Below are 14,656 nucleotides of genomic sequence, written 5' to 3' on the forward strand. Positions count from 1 at the left end.
CAAAATATTCAATGTATTAGAGGAAAAAATTTACAGATAGAACTATTTTTGAATGATTTTAATATTGATATTTTATGTGTTACTGAACATTGGTTAAATAATAATGAATTAATGCCCCAATTTAATAATCACCAGGCCGGAAGTTCGTTCACCAGACTTAGTTCCATACATGGTGGGTCATTAATTACATTAAATAGTCAGTTAAAATTTAAGGAACGTAAGGACATTGTATCCATGTCTGTTGAACGGACTATAGAACTAAGTGCAGTAGAATTAGAGCAATTTATTGTTGTCTGTGTGTATAGGCCGCCATTAAGTAATTTTGAATTATTTGAAAACATAATGGAATCTGCCCTACTTAAAATATCATCTTCTAGTAAGAAATTGCTTATATGCGGCGACTTTAATGTAAATATTATGGAAAATTCAACAATGTCTTGTAGATTATTGAATCTTTTTAAATCTTGTAATCTCAACCACATGTTTATGGAGCTCACTAGAGTGACTGCTACTAGTGCAACCTGTATAGATAATATTTTCACAGATATTTTTCCTATTGCTAAAAAAGTTATCAGCAATTTAGAATCAGACCACTTAGGTCAATTAATGGTATTTGACGCATTAAGGAAAAATACCATGAGAAAACAAACAAATTTTGTACCAGTAACCTCGGACCGCGTGGAAAGAATGAAGCTAAGTTTAGTTCAGGCGCTACCCTTTTTGTCTTCCGATATGAGTCCTAATAGTATGTATAATTCATTCTTTCACACTTTTATGGATCATTATAATGCGATATTCACCTCAAAATCGGTCGTAGTTAGTGGTGCATCAGTTTTTAGTGAGTGGGCTACTGCGGACTTACATCAAAGAAGACGTGAACTGTATGCCTTATATGAGGAACGGCGGTTTAATCAGAGTGATGAATTTAAAGAACATGTGAAGGAGTATTCGAAGAAGTTTAAAGTAGATTGTCATATAGCTAAGCGAAATTATCTAAGTCAGAAAATAAAAAGTAGTTCCGACATTGTTAAAGCAACCTGGAAAGTTATAAATGTGGAGACTGGTCGCTCTAAACACACAATTAAAGAGCTTAAACTAAACATTGATAACAAAATTATAGATTCCAATTTAGAAGTAGCTACAGAATTTGAAAAATTTTTCACCGAGGTACCAGTATCCACAACTAAGGATTTAAATTCATCACCCTCATCTGCTGTTACATTATTAAAACATAACGCTCCAGAGTGTTGTGGAGACCTTCATTTTGAACATGTTTGTACCTCAGATGTAATAAAGGCGTTTAAATCAATTAATGTCAAAAAAACTAATGACCTCTGGGGAGTCTCTGTCCATGCTGTCAAATCCTTAGTAGAAATTGTAGCGCCTGACTTGGTAGTTATATTTAACAACAGTGTTGATTGCGGCGAGTTTCCTGATCTAATGAAATATAGTAAAGTAATTCCTTTATTTAAATCTGGTAGCAGCTCTGACCCCACTAACTTTAGACCGATATCTGTGCTACCAACATTTAGCAAGATTTTTGAAAAATTAGTTCTTTCTCAATTAGTACGACATTTTAACGTTAATAATTTGATGCATAATAAGCAGTTTGGTTTTACACGGGGTCGCTCAACAACCGATGCCGGTGTTGAGCTAATTAGGCATATTTTCGATGCCTGGGAGGAGTCACGAGATGCTTTAGGTGTCTTCTGTGATTTATCTAAGGCCTTCGACTGTGTTTGTCATGAAACATTAATCAGGAAACTTCATTATTACGGAGTTAGAGGATCGGCACTGAATTTACTTAAGTCCTACTTAAATGGTAGAATACAAAGGGTCGATGTGAATGGACAGCGATCACCTGGGTCATTGGTCTCTATGGGTGTACCACAGGGGTCAATATTGGGGCCTTTCCTGTTCCTTATCTACATAAATGACTTGCCATTCCTTGTTAAGACCCACCATGATATAGTATTGTTTGCAGACGATACCTCACTTATTTTCAAAGTCAAACGACAGCAACAAGCTTACAATGATGTAAACAATGCCATTTCAAAAGTAGTAAATTGGTTCAATGTTAATAATTTATTGTTAAATGAGAAAAAGACTAAATGTATTAAGTTTGTCACTAGTAGTAACGTAAGGCATGTGCAAACAAGTGTCATTGTGGAATTGGAATTAGTTGATAGTACAGTTTTTCTTGGTATAACTTTAGATTCTAAACTCCAGTGGGGTCCCCATATTGCTACTCTTTCGAATAGACTGAGCTCTGCAGCTTTTGCAGTGAGCAAAATCCGTCAGTTAACTGACGTGAAAACAGCTCGATTAGTATATTTTAGTTACTTCCATAGCATTATGGCATATGGTATTTTACTGTGGGGCGGTGCTTCAGAGATAAATACCATTTTTGTTCTGCAGAAGAGGGCTATTCGAGCAATATACAAAATGAACCATAGAGACTCACTTAGAGATAAATTTAAGGAAATTGACATAATGACAGTGCACTGTCAATACATTTATGAGAATATTCTGTATGTACATAAAAATATTGTAAATTTTAGGAAAAATTGTGAAATTCATAATATTAATACTAGAAATAAACATAAGCTCGCAGTGCCCTTCACTCGGCTCCATAAAATTAAAAAATCATTCATGGGTAATTGTGTAAGATTTTATAATAAACTTCCAAACCATATTACTGAATTATCTATTAATAAATTTAAGAATTATGTAAAGCGTAAACTTATTTCTAAAGCTTATTATACCACACAAGACTACATGAATGATATTACAACGTGGGATTAATTGTTATTCGAAATGATTATTTATTTATTAGGTATATTTGATTATTGATGAGGAAATGGATATTCCGATGTAATACTATCTACTTCTTTCGTTACTTATGCTTTTTTTTTTGACATTTAGATTTTATTCTAGAAATTCTAGACTAGTATTTTTTTATACAATCTTTTTAATGTTTGACGATCCTTTTGTGAAATTCTTTGTGTTAAATTTGATATGTATAATAATCCAATTTTATTATGGAATAATATTAACATCAATAAATTGCTCTGATAATTAGATTAAGATTAATTACGATTCATAAGAGCTTGTTGCTAGGCCTACATGAATAAAGTATATTTTGATTGATTGATTTGGTCAATGGCCAATCACTATATCGAAGCTGACTTTCATACATTTTGGCTAATCAAATGTCGATGTATTTATGGAAAAGCCAAAAAGTTTTTCGCGATTTCGGTGTTGGTCCCATAGTAAAAGTAGCTCGATTTGGCGAGTAGAATCGAGCGCTGCATTTAAGCCCCATGGGGGGTTCTAGTATAGATGTGGCTAACCTTGCAGCAGCGGGGACTTGGCTAGCGCGAGGATGTTGGGCGTGAGCGCGGCGCGCGCGTCGGCGGTGAGCGCGGCCGGGCAGCGCAGGCACGCGCCGCGCACCAGCGTCAGCGCCGTCTGCGCGCAGTGCAGGTCCGCCTCGCACACCAGCGGCGGCACTTCTACTAGCACCTGCATACATCACCTAACATTTACTAAACGAACATGTAACCGACGCATATTACCCATTTATCCGGCTGAGGGAGATATATCTGAACTTTAAACATTTATATTTTCAATGAGCAAGACGGACATTCGATTGTCATAATTGAACTGTCAACTGATAAGGCGTTTAGACATTTTCGGAGTTATAAATATCATGTGAATAACAGTACAAAGAAATGAGAGTCCAGCGACTGGAACTTGTAGCCCGCGTCTCAAAATGCGCTATGTGCAAAAGACATAAGTTTCTATTCTTATAGTGGTAACACACTATCGCACCGCACCAAGGTCATTGTGCGACGCACCCATAAGTAAGAGCGAGAAAGCGATATCTCTTTCTCGCTCTAACTTATCGGTGCGTCGCACAATGACCTTGGTGCGGTGCGATAGTGTGTTACGGCCTTTAGGGCGGTACCAAGCGTGGCTCACTCCGCGATTTCGTCGCTTTGCTACAGGTAGCTCAAAGTACATCCGTTCCACACCAATTTTGGTGGCTAGGCATAAGCCGAGCGTGGCGCTGTCGCCACCTAGCGGCCATATATGTCCTGAACGTAACAGACGCGTTTTGTTAGAGAGTGAGTCTTCTGTACCTAGTACTATTATTTATTATGTGGCGGTACACACCTCAAGATTAAATTCGAATGTTTTAAAAATGTACCAGTTTAATGTTTATGAGATTTTCAGCCATAAATACAGTCTCATCTAACATTAAACATGGCATATATGAAGTTTTTATAAACATGTAACAAAAAAAGGTGCAAAAAATTTGATACATGATTTTTTATTTATTTTGACTCTACTGTGAAATGGGATAGGACCGAACGAATTTACTAGGATGTCGACGGAACGACACTTCTCTACACATTTTTTTTATAATATAAAAGTAAGGTAAGTTAAGTAAAGTAAGTTATATTTTAACTTACCTTTGCAAGAAGTTCTATGCTGATATCGTCGCTGTAGTTTTGCACCAATGTGTCCAGTAACACCAGTGTCGATAATTTCAGTGCCCTCTGGTTCTTCCTTAAGAAGGATCCTAGAATCGGCACAGCTTCAGACTGAAATAAATTAAATAAATCAGCAAGTGGTAGTTTACAAAACAATTGAATTTTATTATAGCAGGGGCGTATTCGGTTCAGTTGGTTACTTTATGTTTATTTCAATGAAAACTGACGGTATATTTTTATAGGAAGCGTGCATGAAGTATTAGGTGGCAGCACAGGAGCCCCCTGTTTATTAGCGCCTAACATAATGGTATGTTTCACTTTTCGATGGCAGACGCAATTACGCGCAATAGAGCGTGCGCGATCTGTAGGGGACAGCACATGCTTTTAAGGAAAATGATGAAGTTTCCTATTAAATTAAATTAGGATCACAAGGAGTCAGATTTCTGTTTAGTACTGGTATAAACGTGTTCAATACTTACCAAGATAGGCCTCAAGTCAATTCTCAACGGAGACGCAGCCACTTTAGTTAAAGCCTTTACCGTAGTTAGGCGCGTAATTTCGTTGCGTAGGCGTTCCAAGAATATTGGCAAACATACGGGAAGCTCATTCTAAAACAAAAGAAAAACATTGATATGTTTGGTACCAGTGTGCAGCATACATATTGCCTTAAGAGCGCTCTTACAAGAAAAGTCGAAATAACGCAAAATTGATGATACTAGTCGACGAAATTCAGGACTTTGTGCTCATTATTAGAAACAATGAGTACTTGTTCCAGGAAAAGCGTCTTCTTATCTTTTTAAATATCGTTGTAAATATTAGAAAAAGGACTTATTAAATTAGTAATGATTTTTTTTCTGATGGTCGTTTCCGAAAAACCCCGTGAAGCACTGAATGGCAAGCTCTTATTTGGAAATGTTGAGAAGTTTACTCTGCTAAACCTGGCTATTTTGTATTACTAATACCCTGTACTTTAGGCATATCAAACGATATTTTTCCTACACACCTTTGAGAAAGAGAAAATCAAAGTAAAACGAACTCAATTTTCTCTCCGAAACAAGTGTCAATTCCTACGAAAATCTACTTAATATCGAAGTCATTTTCATACTCAAGCAATCTGCAACGTTTGCTTATACTGTTGGTATACATTAGTGTTTATGAAATTCTACTATAATTTTTTGGCAATTTTTTGAAAACTACTCTATATTACCGATGACGCGCGCTGCGCCAGCTCAGTGCCGCGGCAGAGCTTGTAGAGGCAGGACGTGTGTCGGTCGGCTCCGCACATTTTCAACGGCGACAACGAGATTTTTTATCATTGTGTGCGGCGGGCGCCGTGTAAAACGCTATACTGTGTGCGTGTAAACCGCAACGAGAGACTTTGATCCTAGCACTGTTTTTATAGTATTATAATTTATAATGGTACAGTTTAATAAACTACCGGACAGGATTAAAAATATTTGAAACGACCTGACATTCTATATGTATTAATTTTGACTCAAGATAGTACTCAGGGTCTGATGATGGAGCCGGAAGGTGGTCACCGGTACCAATCAACCATGCAACTAAACCACTTCGTGTTTAGGCTCGTTTTATTCATCTCAACAAGATCTTTGACACAAGATAGTACTCATGGTCTGATGATGGAGCCGGAAGGTGGTCACCGGTACCAATCAACCATGCAACTAAACCACTTCGTGTTTGGGCTCGTTTGATTCGTCTCAACAAGATCTTTGACACAAGATAGTACTCAGGGTCTGATGATGGAGCCTGAAAGTGGTCACCGGTACCAATCAACCATGCAACTAAACCACTTCGTGCTTGGGCTCGTTCGATTCGTCGCAACAAGATCTTTGACAAAAGTTAGTACTCAGAGTCTGATGATGGAGCTGGACTGTGGCCACGGGTACCAGTCTACCATGTAACTGAACCACTTCGTGTTTGGGCTCGTTTGATTCGTCGCAACAAGATCTTTGACACAAGATACTACTCAGGGTCTGATGATGGAGCTCGAAGGTGGCGACGAGTACTAGTCTATCACGTAACTGAACCACTTCGTGTTTGGGCTCCGTGTTTGGGCTTCGTGTTTGGGCATCGTGTTTGGGCTTCGTGTTTAGTGTATCACCTAGTGTCAAAGATCTTGTTGAGACGAATCAAACGAGCCTAAACACGAAGTTGTTTAGTTACACGATAGACTGGTACCCGTGGCCACCTTCCAGCTCCATCATCAGACCCTGTGTATCTTCAGTGTCAAAGATCTTGTTGAGACGAATCAAACGAGCCCAAACACGAAGTGGTTTAGTTACATGATAGACTGGTACCCGTGGCCGCCTTCCAGCTCCATCATCAGACCCTGTGTATCTTCAGTGTCAAAGATCTTGTTGAGACGAATCAAACGAGCCTAATCATGTTACTACATGGTTGATTGGTATCCGTGACCACCTTAATCATCATCATTATCATCAGATCCTCAATACTAGTTCGTTTTTAAACCCTCGTTGATACAAACTTTACAACCTATAGGTACCAAATGCTATGACGAAACATGTAAATAAGCGAGTACCTATAATTTATTTCGAGTAATACTTATACCTTCATAAGTACGAGTATGGGGCTATTCATAAATTACGTCGTTTCAAATGGAAGGAGGGGGGGGGGGGGGGGGGTCTGGACATCGGATGATGGTAGTATGACGTAGGAGGAAACAGAGTCATCCGAAGCATGATTTTTGGATGATTTGAGGGGTGGGGGGGTCAAAAATCGTCAAAAATAGATGAAAAATTAATTTATGAACACTGCACACATTTGCACTGCATTTAGTATTTTCGTACTTTAAAAGTTAAGCACAGTTAGTGTTGTTATGGTTGATTTCAATATGCTTCGCGAAGGATCAAGAATGTTTAATCCATCATTGTAGTGCGAGTGTGGTAGAAGGGATCGGCATACTAAGCTCGCACGGCCTGCCGCAGCGCGTAAAATACCTAAACTCGCTCAACGCCGAAATGTAATAGCGCTCTTAAACCAGCAAATAATCACCGAAATGGCACAGCAGCCGGCTGCATATTGTGATGGCGCACTCCTTGACCTATTGTTCCATTTCCGTGGCCAGAAACCTCACGAGTGTGCACATATACATAGACAGGGCAGATTAAACGAATAGAAGTTTTGTTGACCTAGTCACCGAAATGACATAGCAGCTGCCACGATGGCGCGCTTCTGAACCTATTTTTCCCTAACTATGAACACTCGAACATGGGCAAGATGTATCAAATGATTAGAAACCTTATTTACCTGTAAATAGTCACCGAAATGGCACAGCAGCTAGCCGCATGTCATGATACCGCGCTCCTGAACCTATTATTCCCTCAAAATGATGCATTCGAAAATGGGCAAGATGTATCAAATTAATAGAAACCTTATTTACCTGTAAATAGTCACCGAAATGGCACAGCAGTTGTCCGCAGGTCGCGATGGCGCGCTCCTTGACCTCTTGGTCCATGTCCGTGGCCCGGAGCCGCACGAGGGTACACTCGTACATGGGCAGAATGAACTGTTGCAACTCTTCTGGTGGCGGCTCGATTGTGGAATCTTCGATGTCTTCAGAGGGTTCTGCAAGTAAATCAAAGAGTAAGTTCATTTTTTAACCAGGGGCCTATTTCTCGTACGTTACAAGTTCACAAGTCTACAAGCTTACATTTAAAATTTCATTGTACAAGTGTGTTTTAATTCTGTTTCTCGTAGGAATGATTACTACAAGTGCTACAAGGCGGCTGTCTAAAGTTAGAAAATAGGTTTGTTTACTATGCAAAAAGGAAATGCAATGGCCATTATAAATGTTATCTTAATGTCAATGTCACTGTTATGCATCATAATCTTAATAAGAGGAAAATAAAATGGCTGACTTGTGTTTTCGGAATATACAAGCGTATAATAATACAAGTAGTAATGAAAAGCGTTTCTCAAAATTATCAATTACAAGTGTAAAATCAAACTCAGTTTCGTCAGTCACTCTATGAATGTTTACAAGCTTCAGGGTGGGTCAGTTTTTTTTTATAATACGGGTGAATTCATTACAAAATTATTATGTTATTGGTCATTTACTGGTTCTTTCCCAATTATAATAATTTCATAGGAATGAGTTTACTGTTTTTTTTTTGGAGAATAAAAGCTAAATTTAAATAATATTCCTGATTTTAACGAAGTGCATTCAAAACTTACACGTTTGAGATCTTAAAAATGCAATATCTTCATTTATTTATTAATCGATTTTTACCAAAAACGCATATTAGCAGTTTATAGAGACTCCTCATTATTTCGTGATAAGTCACAAGCTACAAGTATAAAGTACAGCTTTTGAGAAACGAAATTACTATTTTAGTATATAATATCTACTAGTGTTTGTCAACTTGTGAAACAACAACACTTGTGAAAACTCTTTTATCCCCGCTCTTGTAACAATTATACATTTACGTGAAACGGAAACTTGTAAAAAATATTGAAATACAAGCGTTACCATAGATACACACTTGTATTACAAGACTTGTAACGTACGAGAAATAGGCCCCAGGTATTAAAAAAAATTAACAGTAAATAAAACTTCAATATTTTCCATGACACATGTTCTAATAGGGAATATTACGCGAAACTCTGCGTAGGGGGCGCCAATACCACAATTCATCACAATCTGAAGGTCTACGGCCGTAGGCCCGACGTGAGCTTGTCAAGACACTTTTACTATTGGGTCGTATTTAAGCTCCAACTTCCCCCTCTTGTGTGACGCTTCGGGCCTTCGGCCCTACGCGGAGCTCGGCCTTCGCAAGCCTCGACGCTTCGCAGTCGAAATTTCGTTATTTAACCTCTCCGTCACTCTTGCATATTCGATCGATATAAAGACGCAGATAACTATATTTCGATTTTCGCGTTTCCTTATAGGCAATTTGTAAACAAACCGCCTAAATGCATCAATGTTACATTTTATCTGTAAAAACATGTCAAAAAACAGTCGAAGGCGAAGGCGTTGATGAAGAAATGCGACCTGCAGAAAAGCAATCTGAAACGGACACCTTACTAACGTTTGGTCAATAAATGTATGGTGGCGTTGGTGACGGCGTCAGCGTCGGGCATAAACGTTTGAAGTGTGCGTTTCGTGGCCGAGGTATAATCACGCAGGCGCGAAGAAACAACGGTTCGTACTGGACTCACCGAGCGGGCGCATGACCTTGACGAGCGTCTGCAGCACGCGCAGCGCCTCGGCGGTGACCTTGTAGAAGGGGTCGTGCACACAGCCCAGCACGGCCGGCATGAGTGCCGCCACGTGCGAGCGCATAGCCTCCGGCGAGTGACCGCGGACTAGGCACACTACGAATACTAGGGTTTCGATCTTCATGGATGAGGCGGTGGTCTTGTCCCTGTATAAACACACGATTCATTAAAATATCATCCAAAGGCTTAGAACAATATTTTTTATCAAGCTTTCATATTGTCAGTAATAGTAAGTCATGCGAACCAAGAAGATTATAAAACAATATTTTGTAAACCAAGTTATATTAGTACATTAATGCGATAAGCGAGATGCAACTAATTTTGTTTATGTGCGTGAGGGGGGAAATACACGCGACAACTTCCAACTATCAGACTGTAACTTATGTATCCCATACCCATCAGGGCGTTGTTACAGAGCAAATAGTCCTTGCTACAAACACTGCGACCGCGGATCACTCGCTCCGCAGACAACGTTTAGTACGGTTTACTGAGGCTATGTAACATACGTGAGCGCCGGAGTGAGCGCGCGGATGACCCGGGCGGCGTGCTCGGCCAGGCAGCCGGGCGCGGCGGCCAGCAGCTCGCGCAGCAGCGCCAGCGCGCAGCCGCGCGCGCGCACGCTGCGGCCGCGGATCACTCGTAGCGCGCCGCGGACTACGCCGCTCACCTACCCAATAAACACAATTTTACAACAATGCCCACAAAATAGTACATTACTGCAGAGGCCGTGAAGTAAGGGACTGCAGGACGAGATTGCAGTAGACGTAGACGGATAAAGCGAGTCTTGCAATCCCTGTTCCGGCCAAGGCTTGTAATAGTACATTACTACAGAGGCTGGGAAGTAAGGGGTTGCCGGCCGAATGCATAGGATAGTTATGAGGCCGACAACCCCTTTTCACGCCCAGGTATGTATAGTGCTTTTCTTAAACATGCAATGAAATAATAATAAAAATTGATGATGATGATTGTTTCATGTCCTAATGTGATAGGTTATTCAGTGCGTGGGGTTCATAAGGGGAACGAAAATTTTATTATTTTTGCGCTACGACGCACGGTTTAAGAGCATTATAAAGTATTTTTAGTTTTTTTTTTTATCTTTTTTTTCAAGTTTTTTTTTATTAATTAGGGGTTTCTTACAGAGGAACGAACATTTTATTATTTTTGCGCTACGACGCATGGTTTAGGAGATACAGCCCTATAAATATTTTTTTTGCTTTTTTTTTTTCTTTTCTTTTTTTTCTTTTCTTGTGTTTTTTTAAATGTTATTAAGGGGTTTCCTAAAGGGGAACGAAAATTTGATTATTTTTGCGCTACGACGTACGGTTTAGGAGATACAGCATTATAAAGTTTTTTTGTTTTTTTTTTAATTCTTATTTGTGCTTTTTTTTTAAATATTAATTAAGGGTTTCTTGCAGAGGCACGAACATTTTATTATTTTTGCGCTACGACGCACGGTTTAAGAGCATTATAAAGTATTTTTAGATTTTTTCTTTTTTTTTCAAGTTTTTTTTTAATATTAATTAGGGGTTTCTTACAGAGGAACGAACATTTTATTATTTTTGCGCTACGACGCATGGTTTAGGCACACCCCGGAACCTGGCGATCAAATGTATGAAACAAACGCGTTCCTACGCACACAGTCTAAGCTCGTGTAGTTGAACGCGTACCATGCTTGTGTGAGTGAGAAAAGACGTGCTAGGGTTCCCGCCATTTTGTTGACAAGTTCGATGACCTCAATGACCCAAAAATCATTGCGCGAATTAGGAAGAAATAAGAATCATATTATGCTGTAAGGTGGGTATCTAAGCTCGATTTATACAATAGTTTTCTATTTTACTTGCCTTGATTCATACAATGGGATCTGTGGAACTTTCTTTTAGTTTTGTCGTTTATAGAGCTTAAACAACCGTACACAGCACAACACACGCACATTACAAAAGGATTTGTAAATATTTGTTTAATATTTTACGTGGCCTCCGCTCTGCGCACCGCGTCGTCGCGTCCTTGCCAGCCGGTAACTGAGAGGTAACCGAGAGCGGGTGGGCGGCACTTTCAACGGGAGGCAGGGAGTGTCCATACTGTACGTTAGTACTATTTATTATACTGTGGTTTAGGAGATACAGCCCTATAAATATTTTTTATTGCTTTTTTTTTCTTTTTTTTTTCTTTTCTTGTGTTTTTTTAAATGTTATTAAGGGGTTTCTTAAAGGGGAACGAAAATTTGATTATTTTTGCGCTACGACGTACGGTTTAGGAGATACAGCATTATAAAGTTTTTTTTTGTTATTTTTTTTTCGTTTTTGTGCTTTTTTTTTAAATATTTATTAAGGGTTTCTTGCAGAGGAACGAAAATTGGATTATTTTTGCGCTACGACGTACGATTTAGGAGATACAGCATTATAAAGTTTTTTTTGTTATTTATTTTTTTCTTTTTTGTGCTTTTTTTTTAAATATTAATTAAGGATTTCTTGCAGAGGAACGAACATTTTATTATTTTTGCGCTACGGCGCATGGTTTAGGAGATACAACCCTATAAATTTTTTTTTTTGCTTTTTTTTTCTTTTTTTTCTTTTCTTGTGTTTTTTTAAATGTTATTAAGAGGTTTCCTAAAGGGGAAACTTTCTACTCCCGTATTTTTATTTGTCATTTAAAGGGTCGTTAAACTAGTAGAATCATAAATGTAAACAAACCAAAAGTATACAGCTAAGATACGCGAGCAGCCGGGATACCTTCTTACGCGACCCGGCCGCCGCGCCCCGCGCCCCAGGGCGGGTTGGTCAACGACACCTTCTCGTAACTCATGAGGCCCTGGTACTTCCTCCTTGCTAAATTCAATTTTTAAATAGTTTTTTTCCCGATTTTAGCCACCGTAGCCTATGGAGACTAACAAGTAACGCTAAGCGGTTTTCGTAGTCTATGGATGTTGCTATAGTATGGGTGTCACGTGCGCGTTTCTGACTTATGAAGCAATTGTTCCTACAATACAACCTACAGACTGTCAAGCAAATCTAGTCAGTAGAAAAAGGCGCGAAATTCAAATTTTCTATGAGATGATATCCCTTCGCGCCTACATTTTTCAAATTTGTCGCCTTTTTCTACTGACAAGATCTGCTTGACCCAGTATAAAATATAGTAGATTGTACAACAAGGGCATAAAGTGACCCATTTTTACCCAAGGCAATTTTTTGGTCTGAGCGAAGCGAAGACCAAAATAGTAGATGAGGGTAAAAATTGACATTTATGCCCTTGATGTACACTCTGGTTTTCACTTCGATTGCGAGGAATGGTGCCCTATTAATATTCCGAAAAAAAATACGCCGATTTTTGTTTCGCCGACAACGATTCGCAGACGGGTTGTTTGGCAGAGTAACGATTCGCCGAATCTCGTTACGCATAATAGTCATTTGCGAGAGTAATAGTCAATAAGCAGAACATTGATACGCATATTTACTATTCGTAGAATAATCATTTAGTAACTGTCATAATTACCCGAGAAACCATTGGTCGAAACACAATAGGTCGAATGTTCCTTTGGTATTAATATTGAATGTTCGTTTTTTTAGCATTAGAATAAAGGTAAACAATCTTGACGTGTCTTTTAATTGAAAAACTCTTTTTAAAAATAAGTCATGGCAAATATGTAACATTCACGAATCTAATACTTCTTCTTCTTGTCCTTGCCCATATTCCCAGGTCATCTGGGGTCGGGCCTCCTTGTGCAGCGGCGCCAGGACCTTCTGTCCCGGGTTGTCATTGGCGAAATGTCTTGGGCCTTTAGATCCCTCTCGACAGTTGACCACCACGTGGCAGGTGGCCTGCCTCTTCCCCTGGGCTGTGTTTTGATGTTGAGCACAGTCTTTACAGAGTAGCTCTCGTCCCTTCTCATTACGTGGCCATACCAGCGGAGTCTCCCTTCTTTCAGCTTGTCGATTATTGGGGCTACCTTAAAGGATCCTCTGACGTATTCATTTCATCCAAGCGTGTTACCCCACCTGCCCATCTCAGCATCTTCATCTCTGCCGTATGCACTTGTTGTTCGTGCTTCTTAAGTGCAGTCCAGCACTCCGAACCATACGAGTACAACATGACCGGTCTTACGGCAGTCTTATAGATTTTGCCTTTTGTTTCACGAATCTAATACGATCATTTATATTCTTCTGCTTTCATAAGTAATACTTAGTTACTGATTTTTAAAAAGCGTTTTTCAGTTAAAAGACATGTCAACGTCGCTTACCTTCTTTCTAATGCTAAAAAAAATATATAAAATAAGGTGAGATTTCAATTATTGATGAAGTGCGCCTGATGATGATAATTGTTGATGATAATGATGATGATTTTTTTAAAGTATGTTTAGCGATTACTCCAGCACCCATGGTCCGATTTGAGTTATTATTTTTTGTTTGAAAAAAGTTACCTGCGAGGTATTCCCATAATAATTTTGGTTCTGATCTGATGTTGTAATCCATGAGGAATTGACGGAACCCCTCAATTTTTAAAGGCATACTGTGTATTATGATTTCGGTATTTAAAGTAACTCAAGCATTTCCTCCTGAAATCCACCAATTTCATGAAGTGCAACTGTAGCCTTACCACGAGTTTGACACTACATATTCGCTAACTTCTTCGTAACTACATATACTTAACGCATTTACTTAAAAAATGATAATATTTTATTTCATTCTTTTGTTTCGCAAATAACGACTTATATGTAAAATGTGAAACGTTATTGGACTAAACATTGCTTAAACGAAACGATTACTCTGCCAAATGGAAATCGTCCAATAATAGTTCTGCGAATTTACACAGAAGCAAACTGAACGGTATGTGAACCAAGAGTCTACGTAACGTTATTTGACCAGAAGTTACATTGACAAATAAATGACTCTGCGAAACGATGT

At 38.9% G+C, this 14,656-nt stretch overlaps 1 protein-coding gene across 2 annotated transcripts in view; it reads right to left on the reverse strand.

The window, feature by feature from the left end:
- The window catches only part of LOC134790029 (cullin-associated NEDD8-dissociated protein 1), a 37,788-nt gene that overhangs the window by 7,984 nt on the left and 15,148 nt on the right, over positions 1–14,656 (reverse strand). The window contains exons 10-15 of one of the 2 annotated variants that reach the window (XM_063760775.1): positions 10,265–10,425; positions 9,699–9,904; positions 7,921–8,105; positions 4,979–5,107; positions 4,479–4,610; positions 3,354–3,525 (exon numbers count right to left, since the gene is read on the reverse strand). In XM_063760775.1, the coding sequence (XP_063616845.1) occupies positions 3,354–3,525; positions 4,479–4,610; positions 4,979–5,107; positions 7,921–8,105; positions 9,699–9,904; positions 10,265–10,425 (985 nt within the window). Of the gene's footprint in view, positions 1–3,353; positions 3,526–4,478; positions 4,611–4,978; positions 5,108–7,920; positions 8,106–9,689; positions 9,905–10,264; positions 10,426–14,656 lie in introns of both variants that reach the window. The other variant, XM_063760774.1, reaches the window with a different exon arrangement.

The sequence above is a fragment of the Cydia splendana genome, chromosome 4 (assembly GCF_910591565.1).
Source record: "Cydia splendana chromosome 4, ilCydSple1.2, whole genome shotgun sequence".
Classification (NCBI taxonomy): domain Eukaryota; kingdom Metazoa; phylum Arthropoda; class Insecta; order Lepidoptera; family Tortricidae; genus Cydia; species Cydia splendana.